Below are 25,443 nucleotides of genomic sequence, written 5' to 3'. Positions count from 1 at the left end.
CAATAAAAATAAAAAAATTGGGGCCCCATTTGGCCCTGGGCCCTAGGCGGTCGCACCCCTCGCCTATGCCCAGGGCCGGCCCTGATCATCCCGACCCCAATACTCCTTTCAATTTGGCCACTCTCTGTCAGAAATGGATGGATGTGGTTTCTCGTTGTTTCGACCGCTCTTGATCTTATGATGAGTCATTTTCATGCAAGTTGGCTTTGTTATCCATCAAACACCATCTATTTCACCCAATTTTTAAAATCATATAAAATCATAATTTTGATATTCAATTCATCACATGGTCGATATCCAAATGTCACATGGGGTTGGGACCAATATCATAATTTTGATATTCAATTCATCACATGGGGTTGGGACCAATTTTTTGCATAACCAATTTGCAAATTGGTCCCATTTCTTGAGATCATGTAATCTTAAAATTAGTATTTGCAGGTGTATTATCTAACAATATTTTATTTTCGCTTTATTACTTGTTGAAATAGAAATTTTATTAAAAAAAAAAAAATCACCCTTGAAAGCGCAAGAACACAGACTAAGAATCAAGCCTCATCATAATATCTTGTGTGAGAACAGTGATGTCCCGGGTCCAAACCCCACTGCTCCCCCTCCTCAACTCCCCCAAGTCAAAAAAAAAAAAAAATCCAAAATGAAAAATACCAATAAAAGAAAAAGAGTACCAATCTATTACATAGGATAGAGAAAAGAAAGAAAAAAGAGTATTGACAAAGCAAAAACTCCAAAAAGAAAGAACCATGAGAATCCAAACCAACGAATCCTAGACTCACCTCTGAACCCAGCTGACTGTAGTGCACCAGAAGTCTGTAAAAGATTTGAGCCTTTCACAACATACACAAAATTTAATGTAATGATATTAAATTTCCTCACATATAAAAACTATAAATATAACAAATTTATAACATAAGTTTCTCACAATTAATACTACTATTTCTTGTAGTGCAATGTCGTCTCTTAATTGCACTTTTACATTCCTTTTCTTAATTTTCGCAAACTTGTTACTTTTGGGAACTTCTACATCTAACAATCATGATTTTCTGGAATGTCTAATCCATCAATTCCAACTCTCAAACTTAGATACTGATATAATCTACACCCCTCAAAATGCAACATATGCATCTCTTCTGCTGACCCAAAATCTACGGGCAGCTACCACCTCACCGGAGAAACCTGATCTCATCGTCACTCCATTCTATGTGTCCGAAATCCAGGCAGCAGTCTTCTGCTCCCGGAAACTCGGCCTGCAGATCAGAGTCAAGAGTGGCGGCCACGACTACGAAGGCCTTTCCTACACATCTGCATCAACGCCTTTCATGATCATCGACATGAGAAACTTCCGATCAGTAACCGTCAACGACAAGGCGAAAACTGCATGGGTGCAGGCCGGTGCAACCCTCGGCGAACTCTACTACACAATCTCCCTAAAAAGCAAGACTCTTGGTTTCCCGGCGGGGGCTTGCCCGACGGTGGGCGTGGGCGGCCACTTCAGTGGCGGAGGGTACAGTATGATGTCACGCAAACATTCCATCGCATCGGACCACATCGTGGACGCCAAACTGATCAATGCCGACGGCGAAATCCTGGACAGGAGCAGCATGGGAGAAGATCTGTTTTGGGCCATCCGAGGTGGCGGCGGCACAAGCTTCGGGATTGTTCTAGAATTCAAGGTGACGCTAGTCAGTGTCCCGGAAACGGTCACCGTTTTCAACGTGACACGAACTTTAGAAGAAAACGCGACTGATATAGTAAATAAATGGCAATACATCGCCGACAAGGTCGACGAGAATCTCCTGCTCAGGCTTTTCTTGGCTCCCAGCAACTCTCGTACAATCTCAGCTTCGTTCACGACGCTGTATCTGGGAAGGATTGGCGACCTCATGCCAATAATGGAGGAGCAGTTTCCAGAGCTGGGATTAACCGAGAAAGATTGCATGGAGATGAGCTGGGTAGAATCTCATCTCTTCTTCGCCGGATTTGAGAATAGGACAGTAGACGTTTTGCTGGACCGCACGCCGCAGGGCATCTACGGCGCCATAACCTACTTCAAAGGGAAATCAGACTACGTGAGTGCTCCCATCCCGGTGAAGGGTCTGAGAGAGATATGGCGGTTCCTTCTAGAAGAAGAAGGTTCTCAGGCTCAGCTGCAGTTCAGTCCTTACGGGGGAGTTTTCAATACAATCTCCGACTCCGAAACGCCGTTCCCTCATCGTAACGGAAATATATTCATGATCTTCTATGTCGTGGTATGGGACAACCCATCAGAATCACAAGCGCATCTTGATTGGATCAGAGGCTTCTACAGCTTCATGGCACGCTATGTCACCCAAAATCCCAGGGCTGCTTACTTCAACTACAGAGATCTTGATATTGGGAGCAACACTCAAGACAGTAGTATTACCACTTACGATCAGGCTAGTGTTTGGGGCCTCAAATATTTTAAGAACAATTTCAGAAGATTAGTTGGTGTGAAGACCAAAATTGACCCCTCAAACTTTTTCAGAAACGAGCAAAGTATTCCACCCTTGGTATCGTATTTAGAAAATAGATTCAACAGTTCATCGATATAACCTATAGAGCCTAAAGAACCTAAGGCACAACTTGTGAATTGCCTATTTTACCTTTGTGATATATTTATAAAATAAATTTATTTGATATACATTTATTTGTCACCCTAATCTATCAAAAAGATTTTATATCCAAATCTTCTATTACTTCAAACTTTTGTTTATTTGACAATTATCCTTTATATATGGATGTGCAACTTTTATATATTTATTTAATTTTACTAATACTAGCAGTAAGAACGTGCGATGCACGTTTAACACATGTGATTTTATACTATGAAAATAAAATACATAAATATTATTATATAGTTTTGAATATTTTTATTAATTAATTATATTTATTAAATTGACTTATTCATTTTATTATAATTGAAATTTAAAAAATGAATAAATGAAACTATTAATGAATAAATTTAAATTATTAAAATGCGGATTTATTAAGAAAAAGAAAAAGAAAAAACCTAAAAACCCTTGAAAGCACAGAGAAGCAGACTAAGGGCCGAGCCTCATTAAAACCTCTTCAAAGAAAACCCAGTGGGAAAAACCTTGAAGAGGAAAAAGAGTACTCGTCTAGAGACGAAAACACACAAAAGAGAAAAGAGCGGAAAGGACTACTTCCAGAACTCCGGCCTAACCATCGCCCTGAAGTAAACCTGGCCCTAATCCCCAAAAAGAGAACACAGACGGAAACAGAGCCGAAACAAAGTAAAAAGGCAAGAGGAAAAACAAGCCCCGAGACGCAAAAAACAGGAAGAAGAAACCAAACAGCCAGAAGGCCTATGCAACAACAGAGATAGCTCAAGAAAGAAGGCGTCCCCGCCATCATCAACAAAGGAAACGACGGAAATAAAGGCAAAACCAAACGCCTCGCCAAAGAACTCCTGTCGCCAGCAAAATAAACGCCACGACGCAACTAATGGAACCCGACCTTATATGACCCAGAATCTAGCGTACCAGAAAACTGTAAAAAGCCATATAAGACGTTCCCACACCACGACCACCAAAACAAATCCATCATCTCAAACGAATGTGACTATGAGTAGCCATATCAAGACTTACAGCTATTTTAATATCCTCAATAGCATAAGGCCACCAACCCTCCTCTCTGCTATAATTTGCCATAATATCTGCCACTTTGTTACCCTCACGAAAAATGTGAGAAACCTGAAGACAAAAAGCAGGAAGAAGACGAAGAACCTTATTCCATAAAGCAACAAAACGCCAAGGCACAGCAGTGGATCGCTCCTTAAGCAAGTGAACGATATACATCGAATCCGACTCAATCCATAAATAATTCCATCCCTTATCATGAGCAATAAGAATGGCTTTGATGACCGCAAGAAGCTCCGCTTCAAAGGCAAAGCCCACTTCTCCTTTATAATGAAAGCAGCCACGAACCCAACTAAAGTTATCACGAAAGACCCCACCAGCACCAATATTACCCGGAGCTCCCATCGCAGAACCATCCGTGTTAACTTTAATCCAAGGAGACACCGGAGGCCACCAATGAACATTGATAAACTCCGGTGGAGGAGCCGCACGAGTAGCAACACCAATGGCTCTGAGAATAGTATAATCTTTCCAAGAATTATCCATATGACCAAGCTTAAAATTATTCTCCATCTCCTTAAAAGAAACCTTGACGATATGGATGATCCGCCTATGATCAAAACTTTTATTGTCATAAATGCAGGAATTCCTTTGAATCCAGATAGCCCATAAAATAGCAATGATGCCAGCTCTCCAAAAACTATCCAGCTGAGAACTAAACTTATAGCCCCAAGCCCCGACTAAAAAGCTGTGAATGTCAATGGCAACAACAACCCCAGTTAGCTGGAACCAGCTCAAGAACTCCATCCAAATAGGCTGAACACGGCTGCAAGACCAGAGAATGTGATCCATAGTTTCGCCAGAAGCAAAACAAAAAACACAGTGATTGGGCATAATCATACCATGTCTAATCAAACGATCATAAGTAGGAAGTCTATCATGCAGAATTCGCCAACATATCAAAGACCGTCTAACAGAGATATACGGTTTCCAAATCCAAGAACCCCAGCTGACACGAGGAAACCTATGACAATTGTTAGTAAACGCAAGCGCAGCAGTGACCGTACCATGCAGAGAAGGCTTCCAATACCGAGTATCAGAATCCTCACCAATAGGAAGAATCAAAATGTCCCCAACAATCTCAGGATAATTATTAATAAACTCCTGAGTGAAATGCCAGACACCATCATAAAAATAATCAGCCACAGAGTGAGCAAGAAGATCCGCAACATAATGAGGAATTTTGCATTTATCACTAATCTTGTAACCCAACCAGTCATCACACCAAAAGTTCGTGGTCGTTCCATCCCCGATGTAGCAATAAGAGTTATCAACAAGATCACTCACCTCCTCCTTCAGTCCGAGCCAAACAGAAGAAGAAATGGAATTACATCTCACCTGGCTAAAATCGTCCAAATAACGGCCATGCAACATCGGAAAACCGAAGCCCTTACCACATATAAGCTTCCAAGCCATCTTCATTAAAAAGCATTTGTTCATTAAAGAGAAAGATCGAACTCCAAGACCCCCCTCTTCCTTAGTGGCACAAACGCGACTCCAACTCACTGAACAATATGGCGTCGTTCTAACATCACCAGTCCAAATAAAATTACGGCATTTCTCATCTAACTCTTTAAGCAAAGATCTAGGCCATTTATACACCATCATAGAATGTGTAATAGAACTCTGAATGACCTACTTGACCAGACAAAGACGACCCGCCATAGAAAGAAGCCTCCCACGCCATCTAGAGAACTTCGCTACAATTCGATCATAAATCGGCCTGAAGTAAGAAGCCTTGACACGTCCCTCAAAGATCGGGACCCCCAAGTAAGTAAACGGAGCTGCCCCATTAACAAAGCTCAACTCCCTCAAAATGGAACGTTTAGTCACGGTGTGAACTTTAGCCGAGAAATAAATATGAGACTTTTCCGCACTGCAGACCTGCCCAGACACCCAACTGTAGTAATCAAGAATTTTCTTAATCGTCTTCGCATTCATGACAGAAGCTTTACAGAACACCAAAATATCATCCGCATAGAGAAGATGTGTGGGAAAAGACTGAGAGCGAGTCACAGTCATGGGAATGAGATGACCAGAAGTAACACAATTATGAAAAAGAGCGCTCAAAACATCCTCAGCAATCCCAAAAAGAATGGGAGAAAGAGGATCACCCTGTCTAAAGCCACGTGAGCAGCCAAAATAACCACGAAGCTTACCATTATAAAGAATAGAAAGCCGAGCCGAATCCAGGATGATCTTAATCCAGCCAATAAAACGCCCATCAAACCCACTAGCTCTAAGAACATTCAATAGAAAATCCCAACGAAAAGTATCAAAAGCTTTGCGAATATCAATTTTACAAGCCATATTCTGACCTCTACTCGTACGCTTCATACAATTATAACCTTCCGATCCCATCAGAATACAGTCATGAATAGAACGACCACTAATAAAACCAAATTGATTCTGAGAGACGTAGATGGCCGCAATCACACTGAGTCTAGAAGCCAGCACTTTCGAGATGATCTTGAACAAGAAATTAGAAAGAACAATAGGCCTAAGATCAGAAACCGAAACGACATTCTTCTTCTTGGGTATGAGAACCAGCGTACTCGAATTACACCCCGAAGAGAGATACGAACAAATAAAGAACGTACGAACCGCAACCCAAATGTCATGCTTGATAATATCCCAACAAACCCGATAAAACTTCCCAGAAAAACCATCAGGGCCAGGGGAACTATCCGAATCCATACTGAAAACAGCAGCAGTAATCTCTTCATCAGAAGGAATAGCTGAGAGAACATCATTATGGACATCAGAAATAACTGGATCAATAACAGCCTCAACAGCCTCAATACCAGCATCCGAACCGCTATCCTCAGAAAAAAGAGTCGTGAAATAGTCAACGATGTGATCACCAATTTTATCCTGGTTCGACTCTCTGTTCCTGTCAATCAAAAGATGCGAGATAACACGAGGTTTATGCTTATAACGAAGCATAGCATGGAAAAATTCAGTATTTCTATCACCATCAGTCAACCACTTAACGCGGTTTTTTTGCTGCAGCAAACAATTTTTTCGAGACAGAGCAACATTGATTTTGGCCTGAGCCTGCACCTCCTTGTCAAATAACTCCTCCGTATAACCGTGCAAAGAGATATCCATCTGAATATTCATTAAGTCCTTCTGAGTCTCAGCCACCAACGTATCAACATGTCCAAACGAGCTTTTATTCCAAGACTGCAGCTCACGTTTAAGCCGTTTTAGCTTAACCATCACCTTATAAATCGGGCACAAAATCCTGGTATCCTGGCTCCAGGATTCCTCCACAATGCCCAGAAAATCAGGATGCATAGCCCACATATTCAAAAATCTAAAAAATCTATGTCTCGTTTGGGGCGGTAAACAGCACTGAACCACAATCGGAGAATGATCTGAAGTAATACGCGCCAAATTTTGAGTATGAATGGAGTGCCACAAATTAGCGAACGACTCCGAGTATAGGGCCCGATCAAGAAAATATTCCACATGTCTCGGCATAAAACGACGACCAGACCAAGTATACCGGAGACCAACGGTAGAAGACTCAATAAAGCCAATATCATCAATGAAATCACAGAACTCACGATAGGAAGTCCGATCAGGCATACGACTGCTAATCCTCTCATGCGCTCCTTTAACGGCATTAAAATCCCCCAAAATCACCATATTTCCATTAGAGAATCTAATGAGATCCGACCAAAGAGATCTCCTCTCAACATGATTAGACGCCCCATGAACCACAGCCACCCGAAAATTCATAGAATTCCAAAAACAATCCGCAATGATCGCCTGTTCCGACGAGAAAACCAAAGTGAAAATCACAGTAGGATGATGGAAAACCCAAATATTTGAGCACCTGTCCTGCCGAATATTTTGATGACCAGGTACCAAATTAATCGAAGACCAAAAACTGAGATTAGTCTTCTTAAAATCCGATTTCGGCTCAATAATACCAACAAAAATCGGAGAAAAAGTACGACAATGCTCCCAAAGGAGATTCTTAGATTCATCCGTAAGACCACGAACATTCCAAGAAAGCATATTCATCAAAACTAAGAAATATGACTGGAAACAACATTACCCGCTTCCACTTCGTCCGCCCAACTTTGCGAAGCAATATTGCTCATGGACCGAGCACTGGAAGATCCACCTCTATCCACCACGTAATCTCTAGGATTGTGACCTGCATCGTAAGAGGTTTTTAGTTTATTTTGAAGAATCCGTTCCGAATTGGGATTTGATGCCTCAGGAGGCTTCCTAAGCCGCCTTTTAATACTATCATCCATATGGGGCTTTCGAATCTACTCAGATTTAGGAGGTCACCCTCTTGGCCTCTTAGTCTGCTCCGGGACCTGCGAAATCGAAGAAGTCAAACGCTGCACTTTTATTTGGTTATCGAGACTTTTCTTTTTGCCATCATCCAACTCCTCCTCATGTTCTACCCTCAACTGCTGCACTTCCGAGGATAAATGAGTTAAGGGCTGCTGGGCAGCCCTCTCCTGCTGCAAAACCACAGGAGAAGGTTGCTTTAACATCTCTGGCGATCTCTGCTGCTCCACACTCGGCTGCTGCCCATCCGAGAAATGAGCAGTCTGCTCCGACTGATGCCCATTCACCGGCGTCCTCTGCTGCACAACCACCAACTGCTCCACACTCGGCTGCTGCCCATCCGAGAAGTGAGCAGTCTGCTCCGACTGATGCCCATTCACCGGCGTCCTCTGCTGCACAGCCACCCATTGTCCTTCATCTGTCTCCCACTGCTGAAAACCATCCTTCCCAGCGTGTACAGATCTCTCCGGCGACGACCGACCAGATCTCTCCTGCCTAACCTCCTCTTCCACATTCTGAACACAAGAAGATTTCAAAAACTTCTGCTGTAAATCCACATTATTAATGTTGTCCTCAGTCCTAGAACGGGGGCTGAATTCTTCTGTCTGAGAATCTTCCTCATCCGAAAATAAATCTTCAACAATACCTTCTCTATTATCCTCATCGATAGGTTTAAGAACCGCCGCTAATAATTCCGAGCCAGAAACCTCTCTCTCCATTCGTTCCTCATCCTCAAGAACAGCAAAACCATTGCTAGCAGTAGTAGGATCAATCTCTTTAGGCTTCCAGTGAGAAACCTTCTTTGCATTTTGAAAACCATCTCCCTGCATCTTTGCCAAAGAATGCTTATCGTGATTCACCTCCGCAGACTTTTTAGATCCATTGACAACCTCAACATTATCCTCCGTTTTTTTATCATTGCTAGGCTTATTAACTTTCCTGCACTTATCCATGCTGTGACCAGTGATTTTGCAATGAGAGCAGTAAAGCGGCAACTATTCGTAGTAGAATTCGACGTAGTAAGAAGCATCGTCATCCTGCACATGCATATACTCCTGTAACAGAAGCGCAAGATCCACTTCTACAAGCAAACGAGCAAAATGCCCAACGTCCCCGTAAGCGGAAGGTCCATCCATTTTGATAGTCGTTCCAATAACGTTACCTATCGCAGTAAAGACTTCCGGGTGCCAAAACTCCACAGGAAGATAATAAACCCGAACCCAGACATGACAGAGTGAAGAAATTTCCTTGTAAGGGTTAAATCCTTTAACCCATTCCCTCAGGCGAAACGAACCATGCGACAACTCCCAAAGGGTCCGAGTTTTCACAGCCTTCTTATCTTCCATGTTTTGAAATTTAAGAGTATAGAACCCCTTACACATAGGTATCAATTTCCAATCGGAAGAAAGCTTCCAGATACCTTGAAGTTCATGTTTCAAATCCAAAGTAGAGCGTGGCTTGTCTCCTTTCTTGAGAAGTAACCTTCCTATAAGAGAAAACTTATACTCCTCCACGCGAGTTTTACAGAATTCCGAAGGCAAATTTAAAGTAAAACCCTGATCAGAAGCATGAGCACGTAAAGCAGTGAATCGATGAGCAAAAACCTCTGGTCTCCTCACCGGTTTAGGGGCAGTAACTATCGCATAAGAACGCTGCGCTTCAGTAGCTTTTTCATTCTCATCGTGAAAACCATCGCCTGCCAGCGTGTTTTCATCAGATTCTGTCGCTGTCGCCGGAGCCGTAATCTCCGCAGCCGTTCTCTCAACCGAACTGGTAGCGTGAGTTTGCAAGGACTCGGCAGTAACCAAAATCTGAGGTCTAGGCCTAGGGTTCGAAAAACCTTCACAAGAAGAAGTAAGGAGAGGGAAGTTCACAATGGAAAGATCCAACGTGTGTTGCTGTAGCATCTTTCCCGACGTCCGAGAGGGAGAAACACCACCGGGATCACCCGCCGGCGGCAACATCACAAGCGAAAAACTAGGGTTATCAAACTAGGGTTTTTCGTCTGCTCTCATCCATCAATGGATGCCGAACCCTAATTCAATGAATAAATTTAAATATAAGAAAGTAATATTCATAATATACGTCTAAATAAAAAAGCAAAAAGACCTATGAAAAATATCCTAAATTATCTAAGTACGGAGCATGACGAATTTTAAATCTTTTCTTATTTGATTTTAACGATTGAGGATCTTTTCTTCTTATTGTTGGTTTGCAATAGAATGTTGTTCAGTGGCAGATCGTTGTCACTTGTAATTTCAATGTTGTCATCAAACTTTTTTTTGGCTACTCTTCTTTTTCTTTTGTGGTATGTAGACTGCAATTTCTTTCTAGACGCATTTTTTTTATTTCTCGGGTGAATGTTTCATTTCTTCGTCTTGAGTTGGCTCTTCTTTTCTCCAACATCGATGTTTTTCATTGGTTGCGTTTTTTGGATTGTTTTTTAGATTTCCCCGTTGATCGAATTTTAAAGACTTGAGCGTCGTCATAAGTGCATTTCTATGTACGCTTTTGTGCTTAATCCTCTATAGTATATAGATATCACACCCCAATTCTTGAAGGAATAAACTATAATCGAGGTGCGACTAAAATCATAGAAATAAACAAGGAAAGAACCTTGTGGGATTCAAATAATAGGATAAAAAGTCGGGGAACGCCCTTTGAGTGAAGAAAGACAAAAATCAAGTGATATTAATCAATCAACAACATTCTAAGCCTTAGGATCACAAGTTCGGTTTCATGCTTCCGATAACCAACGTTAATAACATAGAGCTAGAAGTTGAGAGTTTAAGCTCGATAAGAAACATAATTCAGAATTTAACATAAAAGTCTTAAGTTGGAGAAATAAAAGACAAATAAGAGCTAGTGCAACAGCGGAAGACAAAATACGGAGTTGAACCCTAGCCTCAGCTCTGCCCCGTCAGCACCGACCAATCAACCTGAAAACATTTGAAAGAAATTTTGGGCTAAGTACTAATGTACTTAGTGGGCTAGCATTTTTATAAATATTTCATAATCATAAGAGCAGTTTATCCAATTATACTTTACATGACTTAGAAGGTTTTAAAACAAAAATAACTTCTAAGCATGTTAAAACATTTTATTATATTGCGCGCAATTGTCACACTCCCTTTCCGTTACTCGCTGTGATCCCGGACCTTTTAGCCACCGACGGATCCATTACTCCTGCTTTACTTGGACTGAGGGCGTAACCCAGCCAAGCTCCCATTTGGGACCCAATGCTCCGGAACACATCCCGTCGAGCACCCTTATAACGCCTCATACATGATTAGTGCCCGATGGAGATCAACCCACCGAGTCAGCTAATAGGTGTACACAATTCTCAAACAACGTGTTAGGTCATAAGAGAACCTCGATCGATTAACTTATGCGAGCCTTAAACAGAGCAGAGTGCACAAAAATATTTATTGGATAAACAGTTTTCATTTCATTGAAATATTTAAGCTCAATAGCTAAATCATACATTTGGAAAATAAGCCCACCTGAATAGGCAAAGCCTGTCGTTTATTCTTAACTCTGAATTGGTATAGCAGTGCTAGTCCTCACGATCCACAAAGCCTACAAGAAATCTATAATCTTAATAGGTCTCCTGAATCTAATCTTAAGTCATAGTGAAGTGCTTAATATTCTATGATTCACTTAGCCGGGTTTTCAAAATTTAATGAATAAATAATTGAAAACATTTCTCTTGAGTTAAGAACACCAACAATATTCTTACTCATATTTCTTTAATAATTGGAATTATAATAAAACCAATTAAATCATAAATATTCTTATTGCAAAATATAATGCAAATCATGTCATGCTTAACATATAATAAGTAATTACTTAAAATATGCACATAATAATAATATAATATTATTATAAAAATTATCCTTTAAATAAATTAATCAAACTAATAATAGTTCAATTAATTAAAAAAAATAAGACAGCCAAATTTAATTAATTGAAGGCAGTCCAAAGTCCTTAAATAAAATAAGGCCCAACAAATTTATTTAAAAAAAATCATGGCCCAACTGAAAATAAAACAAATAAAATCGGCTCAAGCTTTTAAAATAAAATCGCAGCCCAACACTAATTAAAACCCGGCCCAACACTGAAGCCCACTCCCCAACCAAGCCCTAGCCCACACTCTAGCCCTTTTTCTTTCCCCCCCCCAGCCGCACACACACACACACGCATACAAAAAAATTTTCACTCTCTCTCGGTCACACTCACACACACATGAAGCAGCTGCGCAGCGGCAACCTCTCCCCCCCTTTCTTCTTTTCCGGCGGCGGTAGTAGCGCCGCCTCCGCCGTCCCCTGACTCCCCTCTCCCCCATCTCTCGCCTCTCACACACAGACGCACACAATCACATATCTCACTCTCTCCCTCTTCACGCCAAACCCGCCACCGCGGTTCTACCTCCGGCGGCCGCAGCGAGCCACGGTCGCTGCCCTCTTCGGTCTCCAGCGAGCACAACAGACGGCCACCACCGCCGTCCGCCGACTCCGACTCTCCTCTACCTCCGACCGTGGCCGAGCAACAGCAGCTATAGCCGCCGAGCTCTCCACCTCCATCGTCTCTCTCTCAAATCTCATGGAATCAGCCCGGCGACTACAATGACCAGCCACCTGAACTCCCCCCCCGTCCGTGGTCGGACGACAGCAACAGCAAGGCTGCCGCGCCCTGGCCTCCCTCTTCCACTACCGATCTCTCCCCCTGCTCTCTCTCCTCCTTGGCGACAACGAAAACGCCATCGCCTCCCTGAACTCCCTCTGCTCTCTCAACTCCTGGCTTCGACAGGCAGCAGCTGCCAGGCCACTACTGCCGCCTGCCCTCTCTTATACGGCCGGATGGCCGGCAGCGAGCACGCCGCCATCCCGGCACCGCTCAACCCAACACACACACACACGGTTCAAAGCTTGAATTTGTTTCAAACAAATCTATTCTTTAAAAGTAAAAGATTTGTAAATTCTGAAATCTATACACATGAATATATATATATATATATATATATATATATATATATATATATACAAGGTCCATACATATATGCTTGTGAATGTGTTGGTTTTACTGGAGTTGTATGCTATGAATTGTTTAGATGAAAAGCTCAGCAGAGTAAAGAATTTGAGAGTAAAGAATTTGAGAGAGATATGCAGTGTATGGTTTAAAAAAAAATTGAACCTTTGAAGCTCTTTGCTTTGCTAGGGAGTTGTTACTGCACAATCAAGAAGGAAAAGAACTTAGATTCTTATTGCTGTAGAAAGAAGCTTGCTGCAGATTGAAAAATTTGGTGAAGGGGCCTTGCGAAAATATTTTGGTGGAATAAGTGAGGGAGAGCTTGGCTGATTTGCTAAGTGGAATTTGACAGCATAAAAACAAAATAAAGTGGAAACAAAAGAGAGTGGAAGCAAAAGAAAGTGGAAGCAAAAGAATTTGATAAGATATGAATTGATTTAATTGTCTGCATATAAGACATGTATAAAAAAATAATCATGATATACGGTGGCTATTAGGAACATAGGGTATGGTGTGAGATGGGGTGTTGATTGAACTAATAAAATCCCTCAAGATAAAATACCGGGACTGTAATAATACTTCAGGGTTCGCTAAATAAATAGCTCGTGAAAATACTTGAATGCTAAATTAAATAAATATGCAATGCATATAAATTCAATAACTAAATTTACAAATGTTTTTTTGTAAATCATTTTTGTTGGAATTAAAAATAAATTTATTTTCTTTATATCCGGCGTGAATCATCTTAATCTAAGTTTTAAAAAAATTCTAAATTTAATATAAATAGGCGGGGTGTTACATTCCTCCCTCCTTATAAAAATTTCGTCCTCGAAATTGCATATCTGGGTCATCTAGTTTGGATACTAGACTTTCATTCCACTCAACTCTTGTGCGGCACTAAATCATATACGTACTTAATTCCCTAACAGCGCGACATCGTTTAGCAAACTAGAAAATTTTCCTCAAACTCTGGTACGTCGTTATGTCGTGGAAACTTGTCTCGTCCTCTCCTGAAGATTGAAGAGGGATCTTTCTCTTGTTAAAAGTATCGTGGCGCTGACTTGAGTAAGTCAACCAATTCGAGGATTGCGTCAATTTCTATCATAGGAATAACATGTAAGTATGTCAAAATGTTTCGGCGCCTATATCGAGCTCTGAGTTCGCGGTGACGTCCTTAGTAGCAGTCTTTCATCGTCAGTTGTACTAACTTTTATCGTTGTTACGGACGATTATAGCGTAAATTCTAATTTCTTACAAGCAACATATGAAATGGAAGAATAGGATACTCCAATATTGAATAGAGCTATAATCGACATGTCGAAAACATTAATCGTACCTGCCAGGTTTCCGTGATCTCCTGCTGCTCGGTGTTGGTTAAGGGCATAGGCCCTAGCGTATCGTGGTTGGTTCTGATTTCCTCTAGGACCTTGGTTTTGTCGTTGTTGGTTTCCAGGATTTTGTTGTTGGGGTGCTCCTCCTCCCTTCTTTGGGCATGTCGAGACATAATGCCCGGCCTCTCCGCAGTTATAGCAGACGTTCATTCCTTTCAGACATTCTCCCGGATGGAGTTTTTGACATTTTGGGCAAGGAGTTTGAACTATTGCTTGAGGTTGTGGGTTCTGATGTTGATTCTGATTTTGATTTGCCGTCCATGGTTTCTTCCCATTTCCAATGTTTCCACCAGTCCCTTCATTCCATTTTCTCTTTCCCTTACTACCATCTTGAGATGGTACAAATCCAAACTGTTCGGGGGATTTTCCTTTCTCCCTTGGCAACAATGACTCAATAGTGAGGGCTCTGCTCAATGTCTGCGCGTAGGTGAGACCGCCTTGACTTGCTAGGGAAATCGCTATCTCGTGACGCAGTCCGTTTCTGAACTTCTCTGCGCGTTTCTCATCGCTGTCCACCAACGTCGGAGCATATCTTGATAGCTGATTGAAGGCTCTATCATACTCGGTCACAGTTCCCGTTTTCTGTCTCAAATTCCAAAACTCGTTCTGTTTCTTTTGTCGGTAACATCCTGGTATATACTTCTCATACAATTCAGCCTTGAATTCTTCCCATGTGAAATTCTCCCACTGTTCGTCAGTCATAGTCCGCCTCACTGACTCCCACCAAAAGTCAGCTTCGTCCACCAACTGATAAGTTGCGCATGCCACTTTATCCTCATCGTCACAACGGATGTAGTTGAAGATCCGTTCTATTGCCCTAACCCATTTCTCGGCATCCGCAGGTTCGCCCAATCCATCAAACGTTGGGGGTTTTTCCTTGCGAAACTTTTCCTCGGCTGTGCGATTTGGTGCTACTTGTGGAATAGGCTCTTCGGGTACAAATCCCCTACCGCGCCCACGGCCACGTCCGCGCCCTCTACCACGTCCTCTTGGTGCACCTTCCATTCTGATTGACGGACGAGAATCAGCAGACAAAGAGACTCATTCGGCATACATACATACATACATACATACATATATAGATATACACGAGATATATCGCTTCTATAGTGTAACCATGTGAAAGACTAGTTCTACGTGGAAACTAATCTAAACTTAAGTGGAATAACTTAAGTGAAACCTTAATCTCATGACATTTCTTCTACGTTGTAACATATCTATGTTAAACGTTGCTATCTTATCATTCCTTACTTAAATCGATCAAGCGGAGCTTTCACGACTAACATTTCTAAAGTATCCTTGGGTAGTACTCAAACGATTTGTAAGAGACTCATCATTCATATCGTACAGGCAGTGGACCTAACACGATAACATAAAACTTTTCATTCATTTAATCATTTGTTTCTTTTGAAACCTTTAAACATATGGACAATAAATGCCCCTTTCATAAAAATTTTCTTAATCCGGAAAGATTAATGAAATCTAACTCGACCATAAATTCATTGATTCGTTAAGGGCTCGGGTAGTCCCAAACACGACATACATACATACATTGGTTATATGAGTTAAAGGCTCAAAATAACAATATGAAAGCGATAAGCAATTCATATAACATCATACATTGAAAGCGCGCACTTCTTAAAAACTTTGAAAGCATTTAAAATCATTGAAATTTTTAAGTCGTACCTTTTGTTGCGGCAGTGTGACGGCGAGCTGAGGGTCAACAAATTTTCTTAGAAGTCTAGAGATACTATTCTAGACTCGTCATTGAAAAGCTTATGGTTATCAGAAACATGAAAGGAAACTCATGCTCTGATACCATTCTGTCACACCCCAATTCTTGAAGGAATAAACTATAATCGAGGTGCGACTAAAATCATAGAAATAAACAAGGAAAGAACCTTGTGGGATTCAAATAATAGGATAAAAAGTCGGGGAACGCCCTTTGAGTGAAGAAAGACAAAAATCAAGTGATATTAATCAATCAACAACATTCTAAGCCTTAGGATCACAAGTTCGGTTTCATGCTTCCGATAACCAACGTTAATAACATAGAGCTAGAAGTTGAGAGTTTAAGCTCGATAAGAAACATAATTCAGAATTTAACATAAAAGTCTTAAGTTGGAGAAATAAAAGACAAATAAGAGCTAGTGCAACAGCGGAAGACAAAATACGGAGTTGAACCCTAGCCTCAGCTCTGCCCCGTCAGCACCGACCAATCAACCTGAAAACATTTGAAAGAAATTTTGGGCTAAGTACTAATGTACTTAGTGGGCTAGCATTTTTATAAATATTTCATAATCATAAGAGCAGTTTATCCAATTATACTTTACATGACTTAGAAGGTTTTAAAACAAAAATAACTTCTAAGCATGTTAAAACATTTTATTATATTGCGCGCAATTGTCACACTCCCTTTCCGTTACTCGCTGTGATCCCGGACCTTTTAGCCACCGACGGATCCATTACTCCTGCTTTACTTGGACTGAGGGCGTAACCCAGCCAAGCTCCCATTTGGGACCCAATGCTCCGGAACACATCCCGTCGAGCACCCTTATAACGCCTCATACATGATTAGTGCCCGATGGAGATCAACCCACCGAGTCAGCTAATAGGTGTACACAATTCTCAAACAACGTGTTAGGTCATAAGAGAACCTCGATCGATTAACTTATGCGAGCCTTAAACAGAGCAGAGTGCACAAAAATATTTATTGGATAAACAGTTTTCATTTCATTGAAATATTTAAGCTCAATAGCTAAATCATACATTTGGAAAATAAGCCCACCTGAATAGGCAAAGCCTGTCGTTTATTCTTAACTCTGAATTGGTATAGCAGTGCTAGTCCTCACGATCCACAAAGCCTACAAGAAATCTATAATCTTAATAGGTCTCCTGAATCTAATCTTAAGTCATAGTGAAGTGCTTAATATTCTATGATTCACTTAGCCGGGTTTTCAAAATTTAATGAATAAATAATTGAAAACATTTCTCTTGAGTTAAGAACACCAACAATATTCTTACTCATATTTCTTTAATAATTGGAATTATAATAAAACCAATTAAATCATAAATATTCTTATTGCAAAATATAATGCAAATCATGTCATGCTTAACATATAATAAGTAATTACTTAAAATATGCACATAATAATAATATAATATTATTATAAAAATTATCCTTTAAATAAATTAATCAAACTAATAATAGTTCAATTAATTAAAAAAATAAGACAGCCAAATTTAATTAATTGAAGGCAGTCCAAAGTCCTTAAATAAAATAAGGCCCAACAAATTTATTTAAAAAAAATCATGGCCCAACTGAAAATAAAACAAATAAAATCGGCTCAAGCTTTTAAAAAAAATCGCAGCCCAACACTGAAGCCCACTCCCCAACCAAGCCCTAGCCCACACTCTAGCCCTTTTTCTTCCCCCCCCCAGCCGCACACACACACACACGCATACAATAAAATTTTCACTCTCTCTCGGTCACACTCACACACACATGAAGCAGCTGCGCAGCGGCAACCTCTCCCCCCCCCCTTTCTTCTTTTCCGGCGGCGGTAGTAGCGCCGCCTCCGCCGTCCCCTGACTCCCCTCTCCCCCATCTCTCGCCTCTCACACACAGACGCACACAATCACATATCTCACTCTCTCCCTCTTCACGCCAAACCCGCCACCGCGGTTCTACCTCCGGCGGCCGCAGCGAGCCACGGTCGCTGCCCTCTTCGGTCTCCAGCGAGCACAACAGACGGCCACCACCGCCGTCCGCCGACTCCGACTCTCCTCTACCTCCGACCGTGGCCGAGCAACAGCAGCTATAGCCGCCGAGCTCTCCACCTCCATCGTCTCTCTCTCAAATCTCATGGAATCAGCCCGGCGACTACAATGACCAGCCACCTGAACTCCCCCCCCGTCCGTGGTCGGACGACAGCAACAGCAAGGCTGCCGCGCCCTGGCCTCCCTCTTCCACTACCGATCTCTCCCCCTGCTCTCTCTCCTCCTTGGCGACAACGAAAACGCCATCGCCTCCCTGAACTCCCTCTGCTCTCTCAACTCCTGGCTTCGACAGGCAGCAGCTGCCAGGCCACTACTGCCGCCTGCCCTCTCTTATACGGCCGGATGGCCGGCAGCGAGCACGCCGCCATCCCGGCACCGCTCAACCCAACACACACACACACGGTTCAAAGCTTGAATTTGTTTCAAACAAATCTATTCTTTAAAAGTAAAAGATTTGTAAATTCTGAAATCTATACACATGAATATATATATATATATATATATATATATATATATATATATATATACAAGGTCCATACATATATGCTTGTGAATGTGTTGGTTTTACTGGAGTTGTATGCTATGAATTGTTTAGATGAAAAGCTCAGCAGAGTAAAGAATTTGAGAGTAAAGAATTTGAGAGAGATATGCAGTGTATGGTTTAAAAAAAAATTGAACCTTTGAAGCTCTTTGCTTTGCTAGGGAGTTGTTACTGCACAATCAAGAAGGAAAAGAACTTAGATTCTTATTGCTGTAGAAAGAAGCTTGCTGCAGATTGAAAAATTTGGTGAAGGGGCCTTGCGAAAATATTTTGGTGGAATAAGTGAGGGAGAGCTTGGCTGATTTGCTAAGTGGAATTTGACAGCATAAAAACAAAATAAAGTGGAAACAAAAGAGAGTGGAAGCAAAAGAAAGTGGAAGCAAAAGAATTTGATAAGATATGAATTGATTTAATTGTCTGCATATAAGACATGTATATAAAAAAAAAATAATCATGATATACGGTGGCTATTAGGAACATAGGGTATGGTGTGAGATGGGGTGTTGATTGAACTAATAAAATCCCTCAAGATAAAATACCGGGACTGTAATAATACTTCAGGGTTCGCTAAATAAATAGCTCGTGAAAATACTTGAATGCTAAATTAAATAAATATGCAATGCATATAAATTCAATAACTAAATTTACAAATGTTTTTTGTAAATCATTTTTGTTGGAATTAAAAATAAATTTATTTTCTTTATATCCGGCGTGAATCATCTTAATCTAAGTTTTAAAAAAAATTCTAAATTTAATATAAATAGGCGGGGTGTTACAATAGAGTATGTTTCGCCCTATGAGAAATATATAATTGTTAATTTGTTATAATTACGTAATATCGAATTTTGTAATGTAAATTATTTAAATTATAGTAAGTGTTTAAGTTAGAAATCTTAATTTACCATATATGACAAAAAATAATACTCCCTCTGTCCCATAAGAGTGTGCCCTTATTTCTATTTTGGGACATCCATAAGAGTGTGCATTTGTCATTTTTAAACACTACCCCACCACTAACTCCTTATTTTTTACTCTTATTTTATAATAAAGTGAATCACTTTTTCAACTACACTCATCTAACATTTTATTAAAATCTGTATCACCAAAAATGATGTACACTCTTGTGGGACGGAGGGAGTATTTTATAGATATAGTCGATTAGGTACTTTTGAAATGCATCATGAATTTATGAAATATTTTAAATGTAGTACCTCTAATAATAAATGTTGATTGTCTATGAGATCTATAATAGTAACTTCCTTTGCTTGTTTTTTTTTTTTTTCCTCATTGCTAAATTAGCAAACCTCTAATAATAAATGTTGATTGTCTATGAGATCTATAAGAGTAACTTCCTTTGCTTGTTTTTTTTTTTTTTTTTTTTTCTCATTGCTAAATTAGCAAATGCTAATGCATCATCAACATCAGAACACTTATATATATATAATATTGAATGATATGTATATTATAATTATTATTTGATAAATACATAATATATTTATTTTTTTATACGTACGATTGCATTGGCTGAATCTCTTCGCATGTTGGTGTAATTTGCAAGACAGATCTCATTGTATTTTGATATTTTACAAGTAAAAAAATGTAAGTATTATTTTAAGAAAATATATATAATATGTTTGTTACCAAATTTCCTTTTTGCAACGACATGGTCGCATGGGTAATCGCAACAATTGGCTTCTATCCAATTATTTGTTGAAGGTCGTCTCCTTCATTTTTCGTCATATCTTCCCATAAAGATATTTCTACAATTTCAGATCTGCGAGGAATGTTGAATAAAATTAAGTATAGTTGTTTCATAAAGGTTATGAACAAATTATAGTACATGAAACATCAAATTAAATATAAAAACATTTGCCTATACTATACACACGTTGTTATAGTTTTTTTTTTTAATTTGCTAAGAAAATAATTTTCCTTTTGTTTTGGTCAACAATTCCTTAATTATATAAAAGAATCTCAAACCAATTAACAACCAAAAGATTTTCCATTCAAACTAAGTCTAGAAATTTAATTAAATGTATTCATTATCACCTGAACACTTTAAATACAAATCAACACTTTATTAATTCAGGTCATTCATGTATCGGTAGTTAGTGGTAAGAGCAAGAAGACTTCAAAATATATTTTTATTTTATTCACATGCTAAAATCCAAAAGTTTAATACTACAATTTATCAAATTAGTAAAATCAATTATAAACATTATAAAAATATAAGATATGATAGCTATTTAACTATGTTAATCACCAATCAATTTATAAAAAGTTAATAGAGATACTTTGTTCTTCATTGGAGATAATATCGCCGGCATTTATGGTTCTTGCTAATAAAGTAGAAGTAAAAATAGAATTTGTGTTACGAACTGAAGACGTTGGATCAATCTTTTTTATATTTTGATGCCAACCTGTTTCGCCCAGTGGATATTGCAATGAATCGTAATATCCATAATAATGCTTTATTCTATGTCTGTCACCGGAATGAGCATGAACTACAATATCCGCCTCTAATGGGATATTTTCATTATTTCCCTCAACTCATAAAGCTGCAACTTGATCTGCATGTGGAGAATTATATACTCGTTGATCTAAGTTAACATCTTTAGAAATATGAAGCTAAACATTGTCTATTGAAGGATAATCTTTCAATCTTTGAAAGAATTTTACATACGGGTTGATTTCTAAAATTTTCATGAGCATCTTTACAACTGCTTTTGACAAAATTTAATTTTGCATTATGTTAATTTTGTTCTCAACCTCACTTTGTATGTCGTAAAAGTATAGTTGAAAAAACGCTGGAGATGTATATTGTCGAAAAGAATAAACTCCCTATCTTGCAGATTGAATTCTTTATCCAATTTTACACCCAATGAAGTAAATGAGAATATATTATTATAAGCACGAATATTCTTTCTGAAGCTAATAACTTCTTGTGATTGGGCTGTAAATCATTCATCCAACTCCTGAGGAACTTCAGAAAATGCAAATTTAATTTTTCCATTATCACAACAAAAAGTATGAGGTTCATATTAAAATCTTCTAGCAGCACACTGAATGCAATCAGACACCTTTTTCAATTCATGTAGAAATGAACCTAAATAGATAAATAGTATAATTAAAAAAACCATTGATAGTTTATCATAATGTATTAAACATATTTTTATCTTAAAAGAATGTAATTCAAATCACTTGCATTTCGTTTACATTTCTTTTGCTTTAGTAGATTTCCTCTTTGTCTATACACCTCATTAGCTGCAATATATAAATACAAATATATTAATTAAAAAAATATTTTGATTTGTGCTCATGTTGTGTGATATGTGGTGATTATAAAACCCACTCTTAGCCTATAATATAAGACTCAATATTAACGCTTGATTTATGTGAAATAGACGGCTAGATCTTGTTATAATATATTAGTATTAATCAACGCAGATTCTTGGAGAGGTTAACATAATAATTACATTTTTTTAATAAATATCTTTCCCACAATTTAAGGGATCACGTTTTATATATTATAACATTCCATACCTTCATTCTCCATACTCTCTCACGTCTGTTCTCTCATTTTTGTTAACAGAGCCAAAAAATCAAATTCATTATTCATTATTTCAAGTTTTATACATTATAACATTCCATAACTGCATTTCTCCACATTTACTCACGTTTGCTATAATAAAATAATTCATACATAAACCAAAACACATTCATGCAATCAGACTATCTCAAAACGTAAAAATTCATACATAAACCAAATATAATTCATGCAATAATTAAAAATTCATACATAAAATAAAAAATAATTCATGCTCCAGATATAGGGTGAGGCTACAACAAATAATTCATACATGAACCAAAAACAATTCATGCAATCAGGCACTCATCATACCCTTCAGCAACAAATTCGTATGAATTTTTTTATTTATTTAATGAACTATACAATACACAAAAAATGTAATCCCAGCCGTTAATTACGAAACCCAACGATCACTTACAATAAAAAAATTCATCCATTTACCGTGAAAAATTCATCCACTTACAATGAAAAATTTATGCAGTCACATTAAATCACAATTCCAAATTTTTATCCATATCTAAATCAAAATTCCAAATTTGTATCCATATCTACGAAATGATTCGGTTCAATTTATTGGTAGAAATCATTTACTCCTCACAAGCATCACTCCCGTGAAGAAATCAAGTAACAATCATTTCAAATCTTAAATTCTCTATTTAATTGGGAGTGAGAATCGGAAGGTGTAGGCATAGATTTGGAAGGTCAACTGTGTATGTCAAAAATACCCTTCCGCCACAAACATTATGAATATTATGCAAAATTTAATGAATTATTAAATCTACCAAAAAAATGATCACAACCGTTGATTAGGATATAATCTATGTTCAAAATTAAGTCTTATTTTATAGACTAAGAGCAGTTCATTGAATAGCCCTACCCTATATATATATATATATATATATATATATATATATATATATATATAGGGGGCCGCTCCAATGAGACCCCCTAATTTTAGTGAGATCTAGGGCACGATTTGGTGCGTTTATTTTATCAATCTTATGGCTGATATTGTATCTGGAGGGTGATTTTTTTTCGCAGGGTTCGAATCCTGGAAGGAGCAGAATATTTTAAATTTTGTTATTCATCAGTATATACTGCATTGTTCATCAATATATACGGCCCTGTTCATCAGTATATATGTCTTATTCATTACGAATTTTTTAAATTTTATTTTTCATCAATATATACATCTTGTTCATTAGATATACGTTTTGTTCATTAGTATTATATGTCTTATTCATTGTACTCATGTTACACGAAAAATAGGGGGTCTCACTGGAGCGCGCCCCTATATATATATATATATATATATATATATATATATATAGGGTTGAGTTCAACAGAGAATTATCTTTTTATTCATCATGAACAAATCTATATAGTTTACGAACAGATCAACATAACTAATGAACAGACGTATTTAGTAAAAATATAGAAAAACTCGCCACCAGCAGGATTCGAACCCGGGGCAAATTTCTGTTCATGCGGTACATTGATCTGTTCATTAAAATTATAGATCTGTTCGTTTTTATTTTACGAATTCTCTATTCTCCACAATATTTAGCTTCTCTGTTGAACCCTTCTCTCTCTCTCTCTCTCTCTCTCTCTCTCTCTCTATATATATATATATATATATATATATATATATATATATATCCTTAATATAAATACTTAGAAGCTTGTACACATATCCTATAGAAAATACCTGACTTGTTTTGCGCAATGTAGCATCCTTGTTTATAATTAGTATATAAATTTCAAAATCATACAAATAAATATTTATTCTGTTATGACAACAAACATGAAGGTCGGTGGCAATGCCAACTTGCCAAGAGTCTCTTAATCATGATTCTTAACGTGACAACAATAAATAATTAAAGGCAGCGTTTGAAAATTTTAAAAGACTCATATACAATATTATGATGATTTGGGATAATAAAAACGAAGGATTAGTGATAGATATATGTTAAATTATCATCATTCTGAATCCACGCACAATAAATTGGATCGAACTTGTAGAAAGTGTCATACTTATTTTGATTTGAATACTGCAATTTGTCCTAGCTAATTCGTAATTGAGTCCTCCGTTGTTTACTAATTCACTAGTGTACCTCCCGCGCTATGCGCGGTGAATGTGAATTTATACTCGCGTAAAATGTGCTTATATATATTTTGTGATATTAATATAAACTAATAAAATGATACCAAAATTATTTTCTGCAGAGTGATCTAATATTTTAATATAATCAATGTAATTTATACAAAAATATAACATGCGTCTATATAATAGATATTGTATCACTTATACAAGGAGATTTTATAATTATACAAATTAAACCAGATTTATCGTATAAAATAAGTTTTATATGAATTTGTTATGTAACATTATGGATTTGGTGTGAAAATGATGAATTAAAAAAAAATCAACCTATGAAAATCAAACTCTAGACCAAAAATTCATTAAGCAAAACTATAATTTCACTAAAAAACTTCATGTATAATTTAAGGGATGAAAATTGTTGCTATTAAGCATATTGGTCATTGACAAACTATATCTCAACACATATTTTTGAGATATTAATAAACACATAAAGATATTTGAACTTAATTTAATACCTATCACAGATAATTGTATAGATACAAAAAAATACATACATTAATAAAAAAATAAAGAAATTGGAGAAGCCTCAACTGCAAAATTTAGAAAGATTTGATTTTTTATTTAAAAATGTTTAAAAGTGAGATCGAAATTACAAAATGAATATAAATTCATGATTTATTTTGTAATTTTTTTAGAACCATGATATAATCCCTTCTTAAAAATGAACACTTAATTCTAATTTGAATTTTTAAAATTTTATGTTGTAACTTATGCATAATTTTTTCTATTTAACTTTTAATTTCATTAACTTTCAACATATTTTTTTTTTTGAGGGAAAACTTTCAACATATTTAGAAAACTTAACTACATAATAAGTAATCACTAATTTCCTGTTTTGGTTAGTTTACTCCACGTTATTTATTTGTTGCTAGATTTTAATCTATAATTATTTTAATATTATTTAATTTATATAAATGATTAATGACTTCAATAAA

The 25,443-nt window shown here is 37.9% G+C and overlaps 2 protein-coding genes across 5 annotated transcripts; one reads left to right on the top strand and one right to left on the bottom strand.

Annotated features, from left to right (window-relative positions):
* The first annotated feature begins 901 nt into the window (after positions 1 to 901).
* Positions 902 to 2,742, top strand: LOC131017927 (berberine bridge enzyme-like 18). The gene has a single exon (XM_057946666.1). The coding sequence runs from the start codon at positions 969 to 971 to the stop codon at positions 2,589 to 2,591; it is 1,623 nt and encodes a 540-aa protein (XP_057802649.1). The 5' UTR covers positions 902 to 968; the 3' UTR covers positions 2,592 to 2,742.
* Positions 2,743 to 10,680: 7,938 nt separating this feature from the next.
* Positions 10,681 to 19,082, bottom strand: LOC131017926 (uncharacterized). Of its 4 annotated transcripts, none has more exons than XR_009099930.1 (4): positions 17,223 to 17,568; positions 14,380 to 15,440; positions 11,519 to 11,594; positions 10,681 to 10,954 (listed from the first exon to the last, which is right to left on the bottom strand). XR_009099930.1 is itself a non-coding variant. In XM_057946663.1 (4 exons), the coding sequence occupies exons 3-4, from the start codon at positions 15,437 to 15,439 to the stop codon at positions 11,572 to 11,574; spliced, it is 1,083 nt and encodes a 360-aa protein (XP_057802646.1). In that variant the 5' UTR covers position 15,440; positions 17,223 to 17,298; positions 18,893 to 19,082; the 3' UTR covers positions 10,681 to 11,571. The 4 variants fall into 4 exon arrangements, 2 of the variants coding, with proteins under 2 accessions (XP_057802646.1, XP_057802648.1); XM_057946663.1 differs by adding an exon at positions 18,893 to 19,082 and having other exon boundaries at positions 10,681 to 11,594; positions 17,223 to 17,298; XM_057946665.1 differs by lacking the exon at positions 11,519 to 11,594 and having other exon boundaries at positions 17,223 to 17,564.
* Positions 19,083 to 25,443: the final 6,361 nt, after the last annotated feature.

The sequence above is a fragment of the Salvia miltiorrhiza genome, chromosome 3, assembly GCF_028751815.1.
Source record: "Salvia miltiorrhiza cultivar Shanhuang (shh) chromosome 3, IMPLAD_Smil_shh, whole genome shotgun sequence".
Taxonomy (NCBI): Eukaryota; Viridiplantae; Streptophyta; class Magnoliopsida; order Lamiales; family Lamiaceae; genus Salvia; species Salvia miltiorrhiza.
This window is presented reverse-complemented; position numbering and strand designations above follow the sequence as displayed.

Coding starts and splice junctions, on each gene's coding strand:
- LOC131017927 (XM_057946666.1), top strand. CDS start 969: ATGTCGTCTCTTAATTGCACTTTTACATTCCTTTTCTTAATTTTCGCA.
- LOC131017926 (XM_057946663.1), bottom strand. CDS start 15,439: ATGGAAGGTGCACCAAGAGGACGTGGTAGAGGGCGCGGACGTGGCCGT. Junction 11,595..14,379: donor AGATCACGGAAACCTGGCAG/GTACGATTAATG, acceptor GATTTCTTGTAG/GCTTTGTGGATCGTGAGGAC.